The sequence below is a fragment of the Coffea arabica genome, chromosome 6c, assembly GCF_036785885.1.
Source record: "Coffea arabica cultivar ET-39 chromosome 6c, Coffea Arabica ET-39 HiFi, whole genome shotgun sequence".
Lineage (NCBI taxonomy): Eukaryota > Viridiplantae > Streptophyta > Magnoliopsida > Gentianales > Rubiaceae > Coffea > Coffea arabica.
This window is the reverse complement of record NC_092320.1, coordinates 56,132,733-56,154,020: the sequence shown is the minus strand read 5'-3', so window position 1 is coordinate 56,154,020 and position 21,288 is coordinate 56,132,733. Positions and strand designations below refer to the sequence as shown.

The 21,288-nt window shown below is 34.3% G+C and overlaps 3 protein-coding genes and 1 non-coding gene across 4 annotated transcripts; 2 read left to right on the top strand and 2 right to left on the bottom strand.

The window, feature by feature from the left end:
* The first annotated feature begins 715 nt into the window (after positions 1 to 715).
* LOC140008811 (uncharacterized) lies at positions 716 to 1,194 on the top strand. Its single transcript, XM_072053699.1, has 2 exons — positions 716 to 758; positions 872 to 1,194. The coding sequence occupies exons 1-2, from the start codon at positions 716 to 718 to the stop codon at positions 1,192 to 1,194; spliced, it is 366 nt and encodes a 121-aa protein (XP_071909800.1).
* Positions 1,195 to 12,295: 11,101 nt separating this feature from the next.
* Positions 12,296 to 14,097, top strand: LOC140008810 (uncharacterized). The gene is made up of 4 exons (XM_072053697.1): positions 12,296 to 12,461; positions 12,659 to 13,206; positions 13,322 to 13,401; positions 13,587 to 14,097. Exons 1-4 carry the CDS (start codon positions 12,296 to 12,298, stop codon positions 14,095 to 14,097), a joined length of 1,305 nt encoding a protein of 434 aa, XP_071909798.1.
* Positions 14,098 to 14,761: 664 nt separating this feature from the next.
* On the bottom strand, positions 14,762 to 16,862 carry LOC113693776 (beta-amyrin 6-beta-monooxygenase-like). Its single transcript, XM_027212460.2, has 3 exons — positions 15,776 to 16,862; positions 15,351 to 15,538; positions 14,762 to 15,240 (listed from the first exon to the last, which is right to left on the bottom strand). Exons 1-3 carry the CDS (start codon positions 16,710 to 16,712, stop codon positions 14,947 to 14,949), a joined length of 1,419 nt encoding a protein of 472 aa, XP_027068261.1. The 5' UTR covers positions 16,713 to 16,862; the 3' UTR covers positions 14,762 to 14,946.
* A 3,331-nt stretch (positions 16,863 to 20,193) lies between these two features.
* Positions 20,194 to 20,300, bottom strand: LOC113694416 (small nucleolar RNA R71). Its single transcript, XR_003449367.1, has one exon. It is a non-coding gene; the product is annotated as a small nucleolar RNA R71 (small nucleolar RNA).
* Positions 20,301 to 21,288: the final 988 nt, after the last annotated feature.

Sequence of the window (21,288 nt, the reverse complement as noted above, 5' to 3'; positions counted from 1 at the left end):
TAATGTGAAATTTCTATTAACATTTAACGTTATTATCTATTTGGAGTTAATTATTGGAATCCAAGTAATTTATTTTAAAGTAGTAAAATTAATCTGCTCAAGTAGTATTAATTTAACATAATGGAAACTAAGTATTTTAATATTTTATGTTGGGGTGCTAAAATTATTCTAACTCTAAAGCTGTTAATTTAGTTTAGCAAAACAAAAGAAATTTCGTAACTTAGAACAATTATATTATTTTTCACATGAAAATTGTTTCTACGCACTTATTTACAAACAAGTGAAAGTAATGCTAAAATTTATTAGAGAATTAGAAATGCAAATGAAATATGCAATGTTATTTGTATATATATATTCAGGGTTCTCACAAAAATCCATGAGAAAAGACTCACATCTTAACTAAAAAATGAAAAAAGCTTCAGAAAAAGCTCTAAACATTAATATACTTAAAAATCAATGCGTTCCATAAACTTTTATATTGCTTGTCGGATCGTCATGAATCGCCCAGTTTCGGCTAATTTCTTGTCTTGCTGAATTGACCCGGCTAATATCGACCAAGTCAGCTGGAGTCAACTCGAAGACAGGTCATTCATTGATTTGGCTATCGATCTCGTACTGACAAGCACTATTCCGGTTACATATCGTCTGAGTCATCTCGGAATCGGGTGATATGTATACATCATCAAAGCAAGGGATCTAACAATCATCCACGGTGATGATCCACTCTGTTGGAAATGGCACTCTAATGAATCTTCTGGGTATACAAACCCACTGACCCCTCCTATTGCATTCATGTTGTCGCACTTCTCCCTTTAGTTGTCGATTTTTTGCAGATTATAGTACTGCAATTTCCTTGGACTGATTTTGATAGATGTGTTCAGCATCAGGGTTGCCAAGCTCGAGAATGTTCCCTCGTTTGACATTCAGGCAAGTGTGCCTGCACAGAACCTGTACAGAGGCAGAGTACTCTATACGGCATATCTCGTGTTGAAGCTAGATTCTGAGCCCCATGAACTTGGAAGGGCATCTGCATCGATCATATTTGCTGAAGATGAAGGCCATATCGAAATTACTAGATATTTTTCACCTCAACAAATTGTGTTCATTGGCAAGTCACCAAATGGTAATGAACCGGGTAAACATCCCGAACCCCATGGCGACGGATGGAAGGAAATCAATTGGGTGATTTCATGAAAAGCCGTGGTAGCAATGCCACCGCGAAAATCAGGATTTCTTTGAAAAATCCAAATTGGAAGTGTGGCATTAATATCAAGGGCATCGAAGTTCGCCTCAATTTGGGTGGACACAGTCCTTAGATCCTTCAAAAAAAAAAAGAGAAAGAAAGAAAGAGAGAGAGCGAAAAACTTGGGTGTCTATGAATTTAAGCACTTGTGTCCTTTTGTGTTTGTGGTGCATTGCCTATTCTGTTGTTTCACACTATAATAGGGTCTTTTGTAGTAAATTTCATTCTTCCCTTTAAATCTATGTGTAATTTTTTAAAAATAAATCTATGTGTAATAATTTAGGACTACATAAAAATCCCAAAAAAAACCCCGAACAAAGCAAAAAAAATGGAAAGAAAAAAGGCGTTGTAAAATGCCATTCATAACTGCATTGCGTATGTTGGAGTTTTTTCTCTTTACAAACTTGTGTGCTTTACCCATTTTGTGTAAGCCCTTTTAGGTTTTGTATCTCAACCTAAATTAGTTTACCTATTTAAGAAAGGCCTTAGTAATGCATCTATTGTCAATGGATAGATGATGCCATTTTTAATAATTATTATATTACTTCTTAAAAGTGCCTGTGTGATTTTTAATCACTATATGAAAATTCTCCTAGATTAACCAAAAGCAATATAAACTAATATTAAATATTGGGGGATTATAAATGAAGAAATAATTTTCTGAATTTGAAATCTCCTTTACTCAAAAAATAGTAGATTCACTAAAAAATTGTAGTGCTTAGTAGTAGGTTTGTTAAAATAAAAAATCAGTACGATTTACCAATAAATGGTAATTGCAGAAAAAAAATGACTTCGCTAACATAATAGTAGGTTTTCTTAACATTAACTGAATTCGAGCCTATAAGTTGAAAACTGTCGGGGTTTTGATATACGTAAAAGTTAAAAATCCGAAATACACCCGTTTCACTGCAAGTATACAGGTCAACTAGTAATTTAGGGTATATATCGGGTCGATCCCACGTGGAAGATTGAACAATTACCGGCACTACTAAAGCTTCTCTATTATTTAAACTATCAATGAATTATAAGAAATGAAACCTACTGAACTTATGCAAAATAACAAATGAAAGTTCCTTAGGTTATGGTATCTCTAACTAATCATGCAAGTGCCATTTTTGGGTTATTGAGTACTACTATAATTTCCTTATGCATATGAATCCTACTTTCATAGTGAATCAATTATACTCATAACTAATCCATACCTATTCTCATGGTTATGAAATTAGCTACAAGTTCATTTCTTCTGTGAAATTACATGAAATGAATCACTTAAAACCACATAGGTGCACCTCTACTCTCGTGAGTACTATGTTTAGCGCTTCTTGAACCAGTGTTAAATCTCAATTTTCATTGCAGAAACAACACCTTAAATAATTACAATTAATGGTACCAGATTAATTATGATTTAAAGAGCTAAAGTGCTAAATAACTTGCTCAAATAATAGCATCAAATAACCAAATAATAAACACTAACAATTGTAGAAAGTTTAACCAAACCCATGGCATAAACTTTAAAGACACATAATAAACATGAAATCCAAAACTTGCATATTAACCATATTTAAGAATCCAATACAAAAGATAAAGAGTTGGAGAAGAGATAGCCCATGTGACTTGAGCTTCAACTCCTCCTTCTTCATCTCCATCTTCATCTTCATGTAGCTAACATACAAGAAAGCATAAACTGTTTAAAACTAAACTATCCTACACTACTCTACACTAAAGAACCAAGAAACTACATTTTTGTGGTGTTTCTTGCACTCTTCAAGCTCTGCCTCTATATGTCTCTCCCCTTTGTTGCTCTGTATAAAAACTGATGAAAAGCTCCTCTCCACCGGTCTAACTTCCACTCTAATGATTCTCAAATCTCAATTTGTTAAGAAAGTAAAAAACAATGGGTCCGTTTGGATTAGCTGTTTTTGGAGTTGTTTTTCAAAAACAATACTGTAGCATTTCGTTTTTGAAATACAAGTCCGTTTGGATTAGTTGTTTTTGGGGTTGTTTTTCAAAAACTATATGAAAAACTTTTACTGTAAATGTTTTTTTGCATTATTTTTAGAAGTATTTTTAAATCATATTTTTGAGTATTTTATAATTTATAATTTTTATATTTTTATATTTATATACAGTTATGCATTTATAATACATTTATAAATATTTATAAATAATATATTTATATATTTATATAAAAATATATCAATATTTATATATTTATATAAAAATATATCAATATATTATAAATGTATTACATTATACATAATACATAATATAAATATATTTATAAATGTATAAATGTATATTATTATAAATGTATAAATTATAAATGAATATTATATAAATGTAAAAATTATAAATTTTATATTTTTATCTAAATATATATTTATGCATTTATAATACATTTATAAATATTTATAAATAAATATATTTATATATTTATATAAAAATATATAAATGTATTATATTATATATAATACATAATATAAATATATTTAGAAATGTATAAGTGTATATTATTATAAATATATAAATTATAAATGAATATTATATAAATGTATAAATTAATATATCATAAATATATATTAATATTATGTATAAATGTATTAATATAATTAATATCAATATATAAATGTATTAATATTATGTATAAATGTAAAATTAATATTATGTATATTAATATAAATGTATAAATGTATTATATTATATAAAATACATAATATAAATGTATATTATAAATATACATAAATATATATATTATGTATAAATGTACATTTATATAAATGTATAATCTATATAATATAATATATATTATATAATATATAATTTTATAATATATTTTTTATATAAATATATATTAAATAAATAAATTATATATAATATGAATAAATAAATTTATACATATATTATGTATATATTTATAAATATTTAATATATATAATATACATTAATATTAATTATAAATATTTGAATATTAATAAATATGGTGTTTATATAATATTTCAATTTGTAATATTTATTGTATATTTCATTGTATAAATATTTATATAATATATAAATATATAATATAAAATTTTGCAATTTGTATAATATACATAATATTGTATATATATAATATAATATACATAATATAATATATTATACATAATATACATTATTACATTATTACATTATTACATATTATGTATATTATATATTATACATAACATTATTATACATTATTATACACAATAATGTACATAATAATGAAAGTACATTAATAATGTATATATTATAATATAATGTACATAATATATTATGTATAAATATTTATACATTTATGTATACAATATTACATATTATGTATATTATATTATGTATAATATTAATGTATATAAATATTTATATAATATATAATATATAACATATAAATATATAATTTTCAATTTGTATATTTTAATTTATATTAATATAATATATATAATATAAATAATTGAAATATACATATTAAATTTGTATATTTGGTGTTGTTTTTGATATAATGTTTGGATATGGGTGCTTTTGGAATTGTTTTTGAAATACACATTTACTGTACCATTTGGAATGTGAAAAACAGTTTTTCAAAAATAGGTGCAAAAACAAGGAATCCAAACGAACCCTAAGCTCTTTAAATTTTTAAAACAGACACAAAAGTTTTCTCCTTTATAACAGAATTAGAGAGTTTGCTTTTGGATCAGCTTCAAGGATCCATGCTTCCCCGAATGGATCCGCGAGGGAATCTTGATGGTGGCTGCGTCACTATTCTTTATTAGTTTTCTTTTTTAATTGTATTTTTCCTTCGCAATTTAAAGGTTGCATGTTATAAACAGGGATGGATTATGGGATTTATTTTCAAACTTTTATCAATTATAATTAAATAGTTTTTTATTGAATTCTCTAGAGATTTCTTGTTTTTTTTTTTGTCGAAACGGTAGGTTAATTTCATTATAGTAAGGGAAAATTTACAAGTGCGAGCAACGGCTCGAGAGAACTTTACAAAAAGTGTTCAAAGACACTGAGGAACATTCCTTTCCTTATCCACAATAATGCCTAAGGCATCAACACTTAATTTTCTACTATCTAACATATTTTCTTCCCTACTCAAACAAAAGGAGCACATGCAAAACAGTCTTTTCACATTCACAATATCCTCCAGCAATGTAGCCATCCTGCTATCCAGTGGTTGTGTTTTTGTTAGTTGTTTCAACAGCGCCTTGTTGGCAAAATTGAGCTTGATTCTGCTTCACTGATATTGCGCAGCTTTGCACAAAACTAGCTTTAATGCTAGTGCATCATCTAGTTCTTGGTTCCCCAGGCTTCTTTCTGTCTGCTTCCATTCTGCAATTCTCGTGCCTGAAGTTGTCCTAACTGTGACTCCAATGCCTAGGTTGTTTTGTCCTTTCCTTGTAGCTGCTGTCAAGTCCATGATCATAGCTCCCCGAGCTTCATTCACTACAACAAAAATGGCCTTTAACGGCATTTAAAGGTGTCAGTATAGATAATCTAACCTGACATTTTATCTATCCGGACACCTAGGGCGAGTGTTGTCCCTTCCAATGTGGGGATAGCCTCAAATCTTTAGCAGCATTCAAATGTGTCAGGAATACCATGCTGCCATAGAATTCCCTCTGCCAACAAAAACTTTTTTTGTGATAATCGAAAGTGTCAGTATAGCATTAGAACATCAGTAGCGGATCAGTAGGATATCCAATTTATGAAGGCATCTTGAGTTGTCTTAATATATAGCTCTAAGGACATGTAGCCATGTGAATTTACACTACTTTGGACGACATGCCCATTCGTCATTAGTGTTTTTCAAAACTAAGCTATGCTGACACTTTTAATTGCCAGGAGTTTTTTTCCTGTTTTTTTTTATATGGAAGCAACCTGCAATTAGTCCTCCCTGCTGTACATTCCATCAACCAGAATCCCAAGGGACTTGTAAAATTATCCCAAAGAGCAGAATGCATATAGCAATTTAAAAGAAGAAGTTGATACTCAAATATAATTCATGAATTAAAAGTCGGTAACAAGTACAAGCGTAGCAAGTACTAAAATCCCAAACAAGTACTAAAACATTCTCATGTACACAAACTTGAAATACTCTCTTGTGCACAAACTAAAAGATTCTCATCCCTAACAAGTTGAAAGAACTAACAGTAGCTTCCAAACTTTCCAATGAAATGAAAGCTTTCAGTCATAACTACGAAGTCCCCATCAATCTTCAGCTGGTTCCACCTATGCACAAAGTTTGTGGGGGATCATTAGATCATTATACTAACAAGAGCTTTCTAGAAAAGCCACAATGTATTTGCTAAAGATCAAATTAAATTGCCATGATTCCAGAGGCGAAGCCATTCATGATGAGACCTAAGAGCCACGATGTAAAGACATGAACCCCTTTTCAACTACTCTGGGTTAGGCCACAAGCCATGTCATTTTGTTTGATTCAAAGTTAGGAACCATTCTAAGGGTTTAAATTTGTTCAAATTTTCTGTATTCCACGAAATAATCACTTCTAGGGGGAAATTTTGCAACCCACTCACACTTAAGATCAATCTGCTATCAATGAAAAACTAAACCTTGTATCCACTCAGTAACATAAAGTCAACTGCTAACAAAACTAGTTACATGCATTTCATATTGGCAATTACAGGACAGATCAATGCGTAAAGTTAAAAGCTTACAGAATAAGTATTAGCAACTCAATGCCCATAAAGCCAATACATAAATGTGCAGCAGTAGCGGATCATGAAGCTTTAGTTGCATTTACTTCTTAATTATTAGCTAGAGAAAAGATCATAACGTTTCCCACCTAGAAGCTTTAATTTCATCTATTAGTTACCACCTCATACTTGCCAACAACCATAATCACACCACTCATTCTCTTATACCAACCACAAAGTCCAATAAACCCAATCTCCTGCCCCCTGACCCTCCTCTTCCCCACCCCCCCAAAAAAAAGAAAACTAAAAAAAGAAAGAACAGAACAAGAAATGGTTCTTGGAACATTTACAATTTTCACAACCCTTTCACAACAAATACATGGAAAGCACTAATGAACATCATCTGTAGGCCCAATTGAATCAAACAAAACTGACTACTAGTCCTCAATTTACTGTACAACCACTAACCACCGACATAATTACTACCAAAAATGCATCTGCAAAGCAGAAGCAACCTCTTTAATTCATAAAACAGAGTAGAAAATCAACCCATTTTAGTACTCAACTTCCATCCTTAAAATCCAGAAAAGGCCATGCAACATCCTTAATCTTCCTCACAAAGACTAAAGACCGTTCTTTGATCAGCTTATACCAAAACCCCACAAAATTAAAACACATATTTTTCAGTTTCAAGAAAAATCACGAGCCAAGATTTACCTTTAGAGAAGACTTAAAGCAACCCTTCCGGCACACAGATTGGAAATCTTAATGATGTATTGCTGTCCTATCCTTGACCAGGGCCTTTTAAATACTTAATGTAATTACCTAGTAGATCAAGAATTTAGTTTCTTTTTGGTGTTAATGTTTTCCACATGAATCAGGAGTTTGTTTTATCTTTTCTTGGCTTCCTCGTGAATCAGGGAATGTAGAAAATGGAATCATAAGAGAGATCACTCAATAAAAAACCTATACTAGGTTGTTTTTGTATTTATGGTGAAACCATATATTACCTAATAACTTTTCAGTACATCAAATTGCAATCATGGACAGCAAAATGTGCACTGCATCCGTTGCTTTCGCGAAAAATTTGAACTATACTAAAAGGAATGTCTTAAAATTTTTACCTCCAAAGGAGGGAAGTTCTGTATTAGTGCTCAAAAGAAGCTGTGCTTTTGTTCCTGTGCAGAGTCTTGATTTCCTTTCTTTAAGGTAAAATTGTTTGGAGAGGCATTCATTGCTAAAGTTTCTTGATACAAAGCTTGCAAAAATAGTTTCCCCAAATTTTAGTAAAGACAAAAGCGAGGCTAAATCAAATGCTTGTATTAGAAAGATAGTTTACCATTTATCATTGCCAGATATACTCTCATTGCCCTACTTCCTAGACTGCAATTCAACTTTCAAAGCGTTAAGAAGGTCTTGCATTTCAATTTGTTGGTTTTACATTTCAGCTTGTCAGTTCTCCAGCCTTTGCATAAGTTGCTATTGAGTTTGGACTTGAATTTCCATCTCAGCTGAGCGCTTTTCAGCTTGTTCAGCATTTTTTTGAATTTTTAAACCATGTTAGGTACGAATAACAACAATTTGTTAAAAAACAAGACAGATTATGTCCCATCACAGAAGATGCAAAAGAAAACTCCAAAGTCTGAATTATAAGTTGTAAGTGTGATTATAATTTTAAGCTAGTCCTAAAATTATACATCTCAAACTACACAACATCACTCCCATGTTTGAAAAAGAATAACCAAAGGAGATTTCAAGTCATGAACAACCCCTCCATATGATACATACCCAGCCTACTCAATCAGATTGAATTTGAGGGAAAAAAATAGGGTCAGATCAAGCACATAACATCCCATCTGTTCCAATTCTGCGTACCCATACAAAAGCTCCAATTAGCTTGTTGGATAAACTAAATCAACCCCAAAAACTAGTGGCAAAACACATCTAATTTAATGTTTTCTAAGTTTGTTGAGTAGGTTTGTCTAATGAGGGAAAGAAGAAGAAAGTTTGGTCAACATTTTACACTACCAACGACAACAACCAAAATTTTCCAACCGCTGGTCAATTTTTGTTCAACTCTCCCCCTGCCAAGTCCAGCCGTAGTTGGGTTTTGTGCAAAAAATGGTTGGGAAGTAGCAAGTCCTTCCCAAGCGAGCCAAGAGGCAGATGATGCAATTAATCTAGGGGATTCATGATGACAAGGCAAAAATTTTTAACAATTTTTTCCCCTAATTAAGTTAAAAATTAGGGCAATAAAATTTCTAGGGATGAAAAGATTAATCATGTAAATAACCATAAAATTACACCCTAAATGCAGATTCTACAAGCATGCAGGTAGAAATTTTCAAAAAAAAAAAAAAAAGAAACAGGCTTAGGGCCAAAATATTTGCAAATTATTTTAGAGAGAAAGGGGAGAGAGAAAGAACTAACCTTTGTTGCAGACACTTGGAGAATTACTTGGTCTTCATGCTAGAGTGCCATGGTACTTCACTGGTCTTCAATCGTCAGAGAGATTGAGATTGCAGTAGTGAGGTGGAAGTAGAGGTGAGAGTGGGCATCTAAGTGAAAGTGAGGTAGAGGTGATTTGAAAGAGAGTTCAACACTTAGAAAAGCTTTGTTTTGCTTCTACATGGTAAAAGACAACTAGACGAGTCCGCCACTTTTTTTGCCTTGAAGAAGAAAATTTTCACTAAGTCTTTTGGCTGCCAAAATGAAACTTTGGAGTTTCCGCCAAAATCAAACGCTATCGTTTTGTGTCTTTTTTTTTTTTTTTTTACATCTTACATTTTCTTAAATGTCATGATAGGTAGTCTAAAGGCACATTATTATTTTTATATTAGATAAAATAAAAAAAATTAAAGTATGTATTATTGAATTGATAATAAGTGTCATGATAGGATTGCTATAATGACACAAACCAGAAAGTGTCCTTATAAGCATGTCAAGAAAAGCCATTTTTGTTGTAGTGATTGCCTTGGCTTTGTTGATCATGCATGTGGGCTGTTTCTTCTGTACTCGTTTTATCCTTTGATTTCTCTACTTCCACTTGCTCCAGCCACTCTCTACGTGCTTTTTCTACTGTTCTCAGTGGTGATGATCTAGTTAAGCTCTCAAACTCCTTCTTATTTCTATTTTTCCACACTTGCCACAAAATATTTGCTGTCAAACCAATGTGTTCCTTCCCTTCTGGTCTTGTCCTTGCTTCTGAAATTCTAAGCCACCATCTTCTGAAATCACCCTGCTGGTCCTGAGCCCCGTCCTAGTGAATAGGTGATGCCTTCCAGATGTCCACCGCGTGGGGGCATGTTAGCAATAGATGTTCAATTGTTTCCTGTGCCTCTCCACAGGTTCTACACATTGGATCACCCACTTTTGTTCTTCTACTCACTGCTTCTCTCACTGGTAAAGCTCCTTGTATACATTTCCAAATGAAGAGCTTGATTTTGTGCTTGATGTTGAGTTGCCAGAGTGTGTTCCACATCTGTGACACATGTTGGCTCCCCTCTGTATAACTTGAACCAGCTACCTCTGGGTTACTCTTCCTTGCATTCCTGTTGTTCTTCATTTGGATTTTGTAACCTGAATTGACCGTATACACCCCTCCTGCCTGTGGTTGCCAGTAATAGCTGTCTTCCCCCCCTGACAGACTTAAGGGGATACTTAGGATCCTCTCAGCATCATCTCTGTTGAAGACTCTAAATATGGTGTTCTTGTTCCATCTGTTGTGACAAATGAGCTCGTCCACTCTTACCAGCTCACAATTGCTTGATTTACTTGTACTTGGCATTCCTGTGATTGTCTCTGGTATCCATTTATACTCCCAGATTCGTGTATTCCTTCCATTGCCAATTTTCCTGATCAGTCCCATGTCCATCAAACTTTTTGCTCCCATTAAGCCTTGCCAAATCCAGGAGGCATTTTTGGGGGGATTGCAATGTAGTATGGATTCCTTAGGGAAGTATTTAGCTTTTAGCACCTTGCTCACAAGAAGATTTGGCTTGGTGAGGATCCTCCATATCTGCTTCCCTAACAATGCTTTATTGAAAGCTTCAAGGTCCTTGAAGCCAAGTCCTCCCTCATTTCTCTTTCGTGCCATTCTTTCCCAAGAAATCCAGTGCATTTTGTTTCTACCATTTGTTTCTCCCCACCAAAAATTGACCATCAGAGCACTAATATCTTTGCAAAGTTTTCTTGGCAACTTGAAACATGACATGACATACGTTGGCATGGCCATAGCTACTGACTTTAGCATTACCTCTTTCCCTGCTAAGCTAAGGAATGTACTTTTCCAGTTTTGAAGTCTTCTTTTGATGTTTTCCCGCACAAAGCCAAATATCTGGTCTTTGGTTCTTGAGATCACTATCGGGAGGCCTAAGTATTTCCCTTGCTTTACCTCAGTCATCCCTCCCAATGCTTGGCACACTTCATCCCTTTGTTCACTGGTCATGTTTCTGCTGAAAAAGACAGCAAATTTGTCTAGATTGATCAGTTGTCCTGATGCAGCTTCATAGATTTTAAGAACATTCATGATCTCAGTAGCTTGATGCTTGTCAGCTTTGTAAAAGATGAGGGAGTCATCAGCAAAGAAGAGATGAGTAAGTACAGGTCCTTACCAACTGATTTTCAGTCCCTGAATTCTATTACTATCTTCAGCTTTCCTCAACAAACTAGAGAGTCCTTCAGAGCAGATTAAGAATAAATAAGGAGACAAAGGGTCTCCTTGTCGTATGCCTCTTCCTGGAGTCACAAAACCTTTGGCTTCTCCATTGCAATTGAAGGAGTAAGTTACAGTCTTTAAACAGCTAGTGATCCAGTTGATCCATACCGGGCAAAAACCCATCTTTTCCATCATAGCCTGCAAAAAGTGCCACTCAACCCTATCACATGCCTTTGCCATGTCTAATTTGATTGCCATGTATCCATAGTTCCCTTGTCTTTTGTTTTTGAGGTAATGCATATATTCATGTGCAATCATCACATTGTCAAGGATCTGTCTATCTGGGATGAAGGCAGATTGAGTTTTGCTTATGCATTTGTCCAGGACAGATTTCAGACGATTTGCAAGGATTTTAGCAATGATTTTGTAGAGTACACTACAAAGACTGATAGGCCTATAGTTCTTCAAACTAGTTGGGTGCAAGGTAGGGAGGAAAGGGAGAGGGCGAAGGAAGTACAGGGTAGGGAAGCCTCACCAATGGCATAGGAAAAGAAGGGAGGAACCCAAGACTGTAGTGAAGAAATCATGAACCTAGAAACGAGAAGTCCTGATCTCCCACTAGTGGTCCAGTTTGAGGATGAAAATCAGTCCCCTATGGTAGTGGAAGTGAGGGAGGAGGTTAGAGAGATATAGATGCAGAATCAAAATCAAGGACTAATGGACAATGAGGAATCTAGAGGAGTGCTTGTAATCCATCAGGAATCACGGGTGCCTGGAAAGGTCCAGGAGGCTATGGACAAACAAGCTAAGAGGACGTTCAGAAGGCTGAAGTCCCCAACCAATAATAGGAGACCTCTGAAAGAGTTGAATGATAATGGAGCAAGTTAGTCGAGTTTTGGGAAGAGGAAGGTCTTGCTCAGGGATGAAGAGATGGAGGAAGCTAATACTGAGATAATCCAGTGGAAAAAGACTAAACCCATGATAGATGTCTATTCTGCTGAGCTGAAGGGAGAGGTTAGGGGGACCTGCCTGAAAGGGACCCCTCAAGGGACATGAGAGTCCTGGTGTTGAACTGTCAAGGTGTGGGGAGCCCCTTGACAGTTCCCTATCTGAGGGAGGTATATAACCTCTCCTCTCCAAACCTAGTTTTCTTGAGTGAGACAAAGAATAGGAAGCATGTGATAGACAGACTGACTAGAGGTTTAAGATGTGATAGTAATGTGACTATTGAAGCTATGAACAAAGCAGGTGGTATGGCTTTGCTTTGGAGACAGGATACTAACATCTTGGAGGTGTATAAAACTGCCTTCACGATTGAAGCGAAGGTAGAAGACCCGGATACTCAGGTTAGCTGGTGGTTTATTGGGATATACGCTAGTTGTGACCCTATGATCAGAAAAGAACAATGGAGGGTCCTAAGTAATAGGAAAACTCTGTGGAGAACTAGATACATAATAGCTGGGGACTTTAATGACATTCTGTCCAATGATGAAAAGTGGGGAGGAGTACTAAGGCAGGAGAGAAGTTTCAAGGACTTTAGAGACTTCATAGATCATAATAGCTTAATAGATATTGGTTTTGAGGGTCAACCTTGGACGTGGAGCAACCATTGGGATAATGAAGGAGAGGTTAGACAAAGGTTGGATAGATGATTGTGTAATATGGAATGGCTCCAAGTTTTTGAAAAGGCTAAATGTCAGCATATAGACACTTTTGCTTCTGACCATTCTATGATGTTACTAGATACTGACCCGGGGAAAGAGAGGAGAAAGAAGAGGTTCTACTTTGATAAAAGATGGCTCCAAAGGGAGGGGATCCAACAGGTGATAGAAAAAGCTTGGAGTAAGGAAGAACAAGGTTCTAGAATGTTCAAAGTCACTAAGAAGGTTAAAAATTGCAGAATTGAGCTTTTAAAGTGGAGGAATACCTTCCAAGCAAACTCTAGGCAAAGAATTTCTGAGCTGAAAAAGGATTTTGAGAGAGTTAAAGAATAGAGTTTTGACAATAGGAAAGAGATCCTTGCTCACATTAAAGACCAATTGAAAGCAGCTTATAAGGAGGGAGAAAATTTCTGGTGTCAAAAAGCTAGGATCAATTGGCTTAGGGAGGGTGATAAGAATACTAAGTACTTTCACTCCTATGTTAAAGGCAAGAGAGTGAGCAACAGAATCAGGACCTTGCAGAGAGGAAATGGCTCATGGACAACAAATGAGGAGGAGATCGTGACTGAGATTTCAGATTTCTTCAAGGATTTATTTAACAGTGGGAGGAGGGGGGATATGTCAGAAATTCTAGATGGTATTCCTCAATCCATAACCCAGGAAATGAACGAAAGGCTGACTCAAGCTGTGGAGGAGAAGGAAATTCACGAAGCACTATTTTCTATGAACTCTAAAAAAGCCCCAGGACAAGATAGGATGACCCCATTGTTCTTCCAAAGGTTCTGGAGTACCATCAAGTGTGATGTTATCCTAGCAATCAAGCCTTCTTTTCCTCAGGATACATGCTTAAATCAGTAAATCATATTGTCATATCCCTGATTCCCAAAATCTAGAGATTTCTTGAACCTAAGTGTTTTTTTGAATCTTGGTTACTTTTGTGAATCATTCGTGTAACAATTTCTACCTATCCGCTTTCATGTTAGTTCCATTGGTTTGCTACTGATGAAATTTCTACTCTAGTTTAAATAAATAAATAAATAAATCTGAGACTCCATTTGCTATTGCTATCACAATTTATCCACATACTCCTTAAAAAAATATGCCAAAGCCTTGTACACCACATTTCCATTAAAAAGCAAAAGAGGAGAAGAAGGGAAAAAAAGACTGAAAATGTGTTTGTGTCAAACAACAGGTGGCATAAGAAATTTATGGAAGCAAGAACTATCAAACAAGAAATTTGTCAATTTATTAGTTTGATTTTGACTTTTTACTATTGACCATTAGTTTTAATTAAAAAAAATTAATGGTGACACTTTAATCTAAATTATAAGAGGGTTATATATGAATCTTTAAATCATAGGGGAGTTATATGATAAAGTACCAAATCAAGGGAGGAGTAAAAGGTAATTTAACCAAATTAAAATTAATTTATGAATTCTATACCCTAGGAATCCATTATTTTTTAAGTGGTTTAATACTTGGGAAACTTCTTCGAATTATTCTAATTGTTTGAACACATGCATTCCATCGAAACGATTTAGAGTTTCATTATTCAAACAGCAAACAGAGGACTTCTTGTCTGATAGGCTACCAGTACATCCAAATCCCATACATAGATGATGAAAGACAGATACAACCCAAACATATTAGCCAAATGCTAACAGAGCGTTTCAAGCGTTAAATTTCAAGAGAAACTATGATTAAGTTTTAATGCGGTTGTAGACGCATGGGGAGACCACTAGCTGGATAAGGGCCGCCATGATATAGGACCTTCTCGTCGGGAATCAACTTCTGCAGCTTATACTTTCTCACAACATTATGCATGTATACGAGTATCAGGAATCTGGAATACTCCTTTCCTGGGCACATTCGCGGTCCTGTTGAAAATGGTATAAATGTGCATGGTGTTGGTTCGTCACCTTCAAATCTCGTAGGATCAAAATTTTCTGGTTCAGGAAAGTACTTGGGGTTTTTGTTTGTTGTGAATGGGCTCCAAAGCACCTGAAAGTACAATTATCATGAGGGATTAAATGTAGGAGCATCAATCAATTCTCATTACTGTTTGTAATGGTCATTTGTCCCGGTAGATTACAATAACTGTTGGTGCTTACTTTCCATCCTTTTGGAATAGTGACACCCGCAAAATGGATGTCAGTCTCGGCCTCTCTAAAGGCTCCTACGGCTGGTGGTGTTAACCTCATAGCTTCACAGATCACATTCCAAGAATACTTCATTTTCTTAACGTCTTCCCAGTTCAGCAGCTCTTCAGGATCTTTAGACTTGGCAATCTCCATCTGTTCTGCATATCACCAAAGAAGCTGCTAGTATGGATGTTTAAAGCTTTCAAGACATGCGCTGATTAATTAGCCTCTTTAAGAAAATTATACACTAATGCATGGTTGATCAAAACCCGTTTATACCGATAAGATTTCAACAATTCATCAGCAACTTTATAGGAGAAATTACGTTACACACTACATGGGGAGATGCTATAATCTTGAAAAATTCTTGAAGTTTAGACCAGCTTGTAACGTACCCTTATAAACCATATCATAGATATGGGGAAGCTCTGCGAGATATTTCAAGACAAAGGTGATTGCTGCACTGGTGGATTCATAGCTGGGCATCATCAAACTTACAAGATAAAGAGCAATTTCCAAGTCGGACAACAAATGGGCGTTTTCATCCAGCAGCGTGCGAGACAGTATGTCCGAACCTGCTTTTTCCCCATTCTCTAAAACCATCTTTTTCCTCTTTAGAATGATATTCAGGAATTCCTGCTTAAGCTTTTCGATCTCTTTCAAAGCACGATTATAAGTGGTGCCGGGCAAATTGATAGGCAATGAGAACAGACCTTGTAATGAGACTGTGAAAGAGTCAGAAAATCTTTGAGTTTGTTCAGGTTCCAGACCTAGCACTAATTTACATGCCAATGCAAGTGTTATCTTCCGGGATGCTGGATGGACCTTTACTACTTGGAAAGGATCCCAGTCAGTCTTCAGGTGTTGCCTTGTCAAGGAATCCATGATGGGTATGTACTTCTTCAAAGCTTCAGGCCTCATGATTACTGCTTGATGAAAGCCGCGGATTTTTGAAAATACATCCTTGCGTGACTTTCCAGGAGAATCCACCCAATTAAAAAACATCAATAGTGAGTCTGGAAGCCAAGGACTAACGAAATCGTTTGCAGTGCATAATAAGAACTTGTTCCCGGCTGCACCACAAATTACAGCCATATTCTGTCCGACCAACGAAGTTGCGAATACTTCGTCAGAGTATTTTTTCATTCTATGATGAATAAATTTTTCAGGGCCGCTCAGGAAAAAATGGAGTGTCTCTCCGACTAGTGGGAATCTAGATGCACCTGGTGGAAGTTTGTACTTTTTAGACTCAGAACCGTGGCAAAGAAAGGCAAGAGAAATGGAAATGAACACGACTAGGACGGAGAGGAAGTAGTGGTAAAAGGCCTCCATGTTGTCTCTCTTTCACTCCAACACAGTGAAAAAGATGTTGAACTTAGAGTTGTTCCCTCAGGCGGGGCTCTAGTAATATACATGGTTGAGGAACGAAGTGGTGATGGCCCATCTATGAGGGGAAGTACTCAATGCGGTTGGGTTCTATGTGATCAATGACAAAGCCAAGGGGCTGATAGAGCCAAGCGGGCAGAGGGGGACCTAAGTTTTGAAAATTTTAATTCAACAGTGTGTAAATATATGTCCAAATAAAGTTGTCTTCTAATTTTTTTATAATTTTAACTTATATTATGAGAGTTTATATATATATATATATATATGTGAATTAGCCGCCTTTGAATTAATTTTTTTAAAAAAAAGTTATTAAGTTATTTATTTTTATTGTGCTAATTATTTAACTTTCAAAAATGTAAACATTTAATTTGTTGATCCATAATAAATCTTCAATTATAAAATTGATTCTAGCAACTGATATTTGCTCTAATCTTTTGTCAAAATAAATGTTCATTGAATGTCATTAATGTAATTCTTGAAGTTTGTTTTTATATCGACGTGTGTGTAGAAAGATCATTCCTCAAAATTTCTAGTATGCTTACCTAGCTATGCAAATGAAGTTTATTATGCTTTTGCACTTTTCTTCTTTTATTGATTGTTTGGCTTATTGAAAGGATATTATGGGTAGTAACTTCTTTAGTTATTAATGACACGAAACATAATGGTATGGGCAGTAATTATTTGTTTATTACATGTTTGAACTTCATGAATAAAATATTCACTAAAAGAAAAAAAAATTAGAAAACATAGTTTAGATAAAAGTCTGTTTATAAAGTTCTATAAAACACAATCGTACGTTGTTTTACATAGATTCTTAGCAACTTGCTTTAAATACTTGCATGGTTGCACCGAGACTCAGCCGCTTTTGGATACTCCTGATCATTGTGTTTTACGCTCATTAAACAGTAAAATAAAGTTTTCAAATAATTATTGATAGTAAAGTTTTGAAGTTTTGATAAAGAAATGGAATGCTGCTAGGAATAGTAGCTTCTCAAGAAAAAACAACCGGAAGAAACGAAATGCCCTACCAACAGCCGTGCACACGTCAAAACCAGCATGGTACGGAACAAGCAACAAAGGTATCCTCTGTTCAACAGATTAATGGAGTTTTCTCTACTTCACAACATTCCTAGGTAATAACCTTCAATCATAATGTTGAAATTAACATTTCCATAGACGTCTTCCTAGTAATTAGTCTTGGTTATTGCAGGGATGATTAATGTTGATAGCTACATTACATATATGAAAATTTCAATTATTGGTTAGTTGGTATATATTATCTTCCATTTTCAATTATTGGTTAGTTGGTATGGATAATTGTCTGATATGAAGGTGATAAAATAGATGGTCAATTATTTGTTAGTTGGTATTATTTCCCGTTTTCAATTATTAGTTATAATTGGTGTCGATAATTGTCCGTTTGCAATTATTGGTTATATATGGATAATTGTCTGATATGAAGGTGATAAAATAGGATATATTACTCGCGGATTTTGAGGAATCTTTAGGTTATAGTATGAACTTGAAAATCCATATAGGAAGATTTATGTAAATCGGTGACCCAAACGTCCATCCATCCTTTGAAGCTTGTTGATTTTTTCTCCTCAAGGTATTAGTCACTGGATAATACTAGTATTCCAATTGGAGAATATTGAATTGGTCACTAGATAGTATTGGTATTGCAATACGAGAGTATTGAATTGATTAAAGCAAAGTATTAATATTGTGATAGGACATTAATCCTTGATAAGTGCAAATTTTGAGTGTGTTTTTTTATTTAGTTTTAGTGTGTTTTAGTCACTTTTATAGTTAATTAGCTTGGATTTTATTGAAAATATGTATTTTGTGGTTTAAAGTGTGAATATTGCATTTCTATAGATTTTAATGGCGAAAACTTCATGTTTTGGTAGGTTTAATGATTCAATCAACAAATGGCATAAATTGAGAAGATAATTGGATGATTACGGATGATTTAAAGTGGTAAAAAGAAGACATGAAGTGCAAAATAATCAAGGGAAGAAATGCAAGTTCTCCCGCTTTAACACCTTATGGTATTTCGACTATATATTGAGTTACAATGATCGGATTAAAGTGATTCTTGTACTATTTTGAAATTAAGATATAGATCTACATTTGGTATGAAGACATCAAAGGCCAGTTCAGTTTTTTTCATTATCAAAAATTCAAAATACAAAAGTGCAATTTCATTATCAAAAGCTGAAACAGAGTTCTGACTAATGGAGAATATTTTGGTCAATTCTTGGTCCACAGAGCTCCAAATTGGATGATTCTTTAGGCATTCGAAAGCTAACTCAAAGAGCTACAACTTTCATGTTTTGTACACAAGTGTTAGCTCAGCCTACATCATTGAGAGAATATCAGTTGAAATGGTACTAAATTTGCAGAAGGGAAAATGCGAGTTGTCAATATGCAACCGTAAGTCACGTATTCCTGAGATCGCGTATTCTAGCCTGATTTCTACAAGTTTCTCTGCTTTCCAGCTTAATTTCTGAACAAAATTTCGGCTGCACATGCTTAACATTCCAAAAGGAAGAGAAAAGAAACTTTATATCTTATCAAAAGTCACTTTTTGACTCTATTAACACTAGACATGTAAGAATGATTAGAAAGAGAAAAAGGGGGGACATTAGAGTGGGTTATAGTCAGATTTTAGGAGAAGAGCTTAGTTTTTAGTCTTGTTTTGTTCTCTCTAACTAGAGGAATTGTAAGAACAATTGGAGATTTCATTGTACAACTCATTTTGTTAAAGAAATAGAAGATCATTTGAGGTTTCTTCATTACTTTGGCTAAGCTTTCTTTATCTATCTTTTACTTGTGATTCAATATGTGTTCATGCAATGAAACAATTTTCTTTCTTGTCATATATCACCTGAGTATTTAAATTTCTAGAGCTAGGGAGTAGATGAAACTTATGGTAATTTCATATGAATTGAATATGATTTATACTTGTTACACCTTGTATTAACTTGTTTACTATGCATGCTTATTACTTGTTGTTGCTTGATCACCAATAATAAGCTATTAGTCATTATTATTCAATGAACGTTGGTAATAATGATGGAACAACATAATAGAACTTAAGTAGTAGACTCATAAGAATAGAAATACATTTAAATGGATCAACCTTGCATTTCATGAAGAAAACAAGAGTAGATCCAACCATCTCAATTTGGAGGTAATGCCGTAGAGGATCCAAATACACACTTAACCACATTTTTGGAGATATGTGATATAATCAAAATGAATGGAATAAGTGAGGATGCTATAAGATTAAGGTTGTTCCCATTTTTTTTTAAGAGATAAAGCTAAAATTTGGCTACACTCTCATGCTCTTAATGCTTTCAGTATTTGGGATGATTTGTCTAGAGCATTCTCGAATAAGTATTTTCCACCGGGTAAAATGGCTAAATTTAGAATGGGCATTACTAGTTTTAGCCAACAAGATGGTGAATCATTATATGAAGCGTGGGAAAAGTTTAGAGATTTGTTTTGAAAATGTCCACACCATGGACTTCCCGATTGATTAATCGTACAAACTTTCTATAATGGCTTATTCTTTTCCACTAAAATGACTATTGATGCAGCCGCAAGTGGACTTTTGATGGTAAAATTACCCCAAGAAACTCAAGATTTGATAGAAGAAATGGCAGCAAACAATTATCATTGGGGTAATGAAAGAGGCAATCCAAGGCGCCAAGCAGGTATGATCGAAATGGATACCATCAATATGCTTAGTGCCCAAATGAGTAATATGATAAAAGTGTTAAGTAGACAAGTTGGATGTGGTTCAAGTTCATCTAATGTACATGTAGTTTGTTGTTCCATATGCGGAGGTGATCATGATATTAACGAGTGTGTTGATCTTGAGCAGGCTCAATTTGTTAATAATTACAATAAAAATGTTCAAAATAACCCATACTCAAATACATACAATTGGGGTGGGAGAAATCATCCAAATTTTGGGTGGAAAGATCAATGCAATCCTCAAAAGCCAGATAATCCATCAGAAATCCAACCAAGTCAACCTCAAACGGATACTAAACTGGGTTGGGAGATAGGGGTGAAAAAGTCAACCAAGGGCACTTCAGAAAGGTTCAAACAACTAGAGGGGCGGTTGGACCAATTGACAGGGATGTATAGAAACATAGAGATCCAAATTGGTTAAATTGCCAATTCTATTAACAATTGAAATCAAGGAGAATTTCTTAGTAAAATGGAGGTGAATCCGAGGGAACATGTCAAAGCCATTACTCTTTGTAGTGGTAAACAACTAGAGGATCCTCTGGTGGTAGAAAATGGGAGGAACAATGAGAGTGAGAAGCAAGGAGATGAGCAAGTGGAACAAGAGGAAAGTGTGGGGGAATGTAGTAGGAAAAATTCGAAAGAAGATCAATCTTCATTCTTCACTATCATTTCGATATCTCTTGCAGTTCCATTTCCTCAATGATTCAAGCCAAATAAGTTTAACAAAGATTTTGAAAAGTTTGTCAAATTTTTTATA

Bases quoted from the DNA above. Each gene is read 5' to 3' on its own strand.
- LOC113693776 (XM_027212460.2), bottom strand. From the start codon at position 16,712: ATGGAGGCCTTTTACCACTACTTCCTCTCCGTCCTAGTCGTGTTCATT. The intron at 15,539-15,775 runs GTACGTTACAAG...GGTGATATGCAG, and splicing joins CTATGATATGGTTTATAAGG to AACAGATGGAGATTGCCAAG. The intron at 15,241-15,350 runs GTAAGCACCAAC...TTGTACTTTCAG, and splicing joins CTATTCCAAAAGGATGGAAA to GTGCTTTGGAGCCCATTCAC.
- LOC140008810 (XM_072053697.1), top strand. From the start codon at position 12,296: ATGGACAATGAGGAATCTAGAGGAGTGCTTGTAATCCATCAGGAATCA. The intron at 12,462-12,658 runs GTTAGTCGAGTT...TGAACTGTCAAG, and splicing joins GTTGAATGATAATGGAGCAA to GTGTGGGGAGCCCCTTGACA. The intron at 13,402-13,586 runs GTGATAGAAAAA...TTTTGACAATAG, and splicing joins AAAGGGAGGGGATCCAACAG to GAAAGAGATCCTTGCTCACA.
- LOC140008811 (XM_072053699.1), top strand. From the start codon at position 716: ATGATCCACTCTGTTGGAAATGGCACTCTAATGAATCTTCTGG. The intron at 759-871 runs GTATACAAACCC...TGATTTTGATAG, and splicing joins CACTCTAATGAATCTTCTGG to ATGTGTTCAGCATCAGGGTT.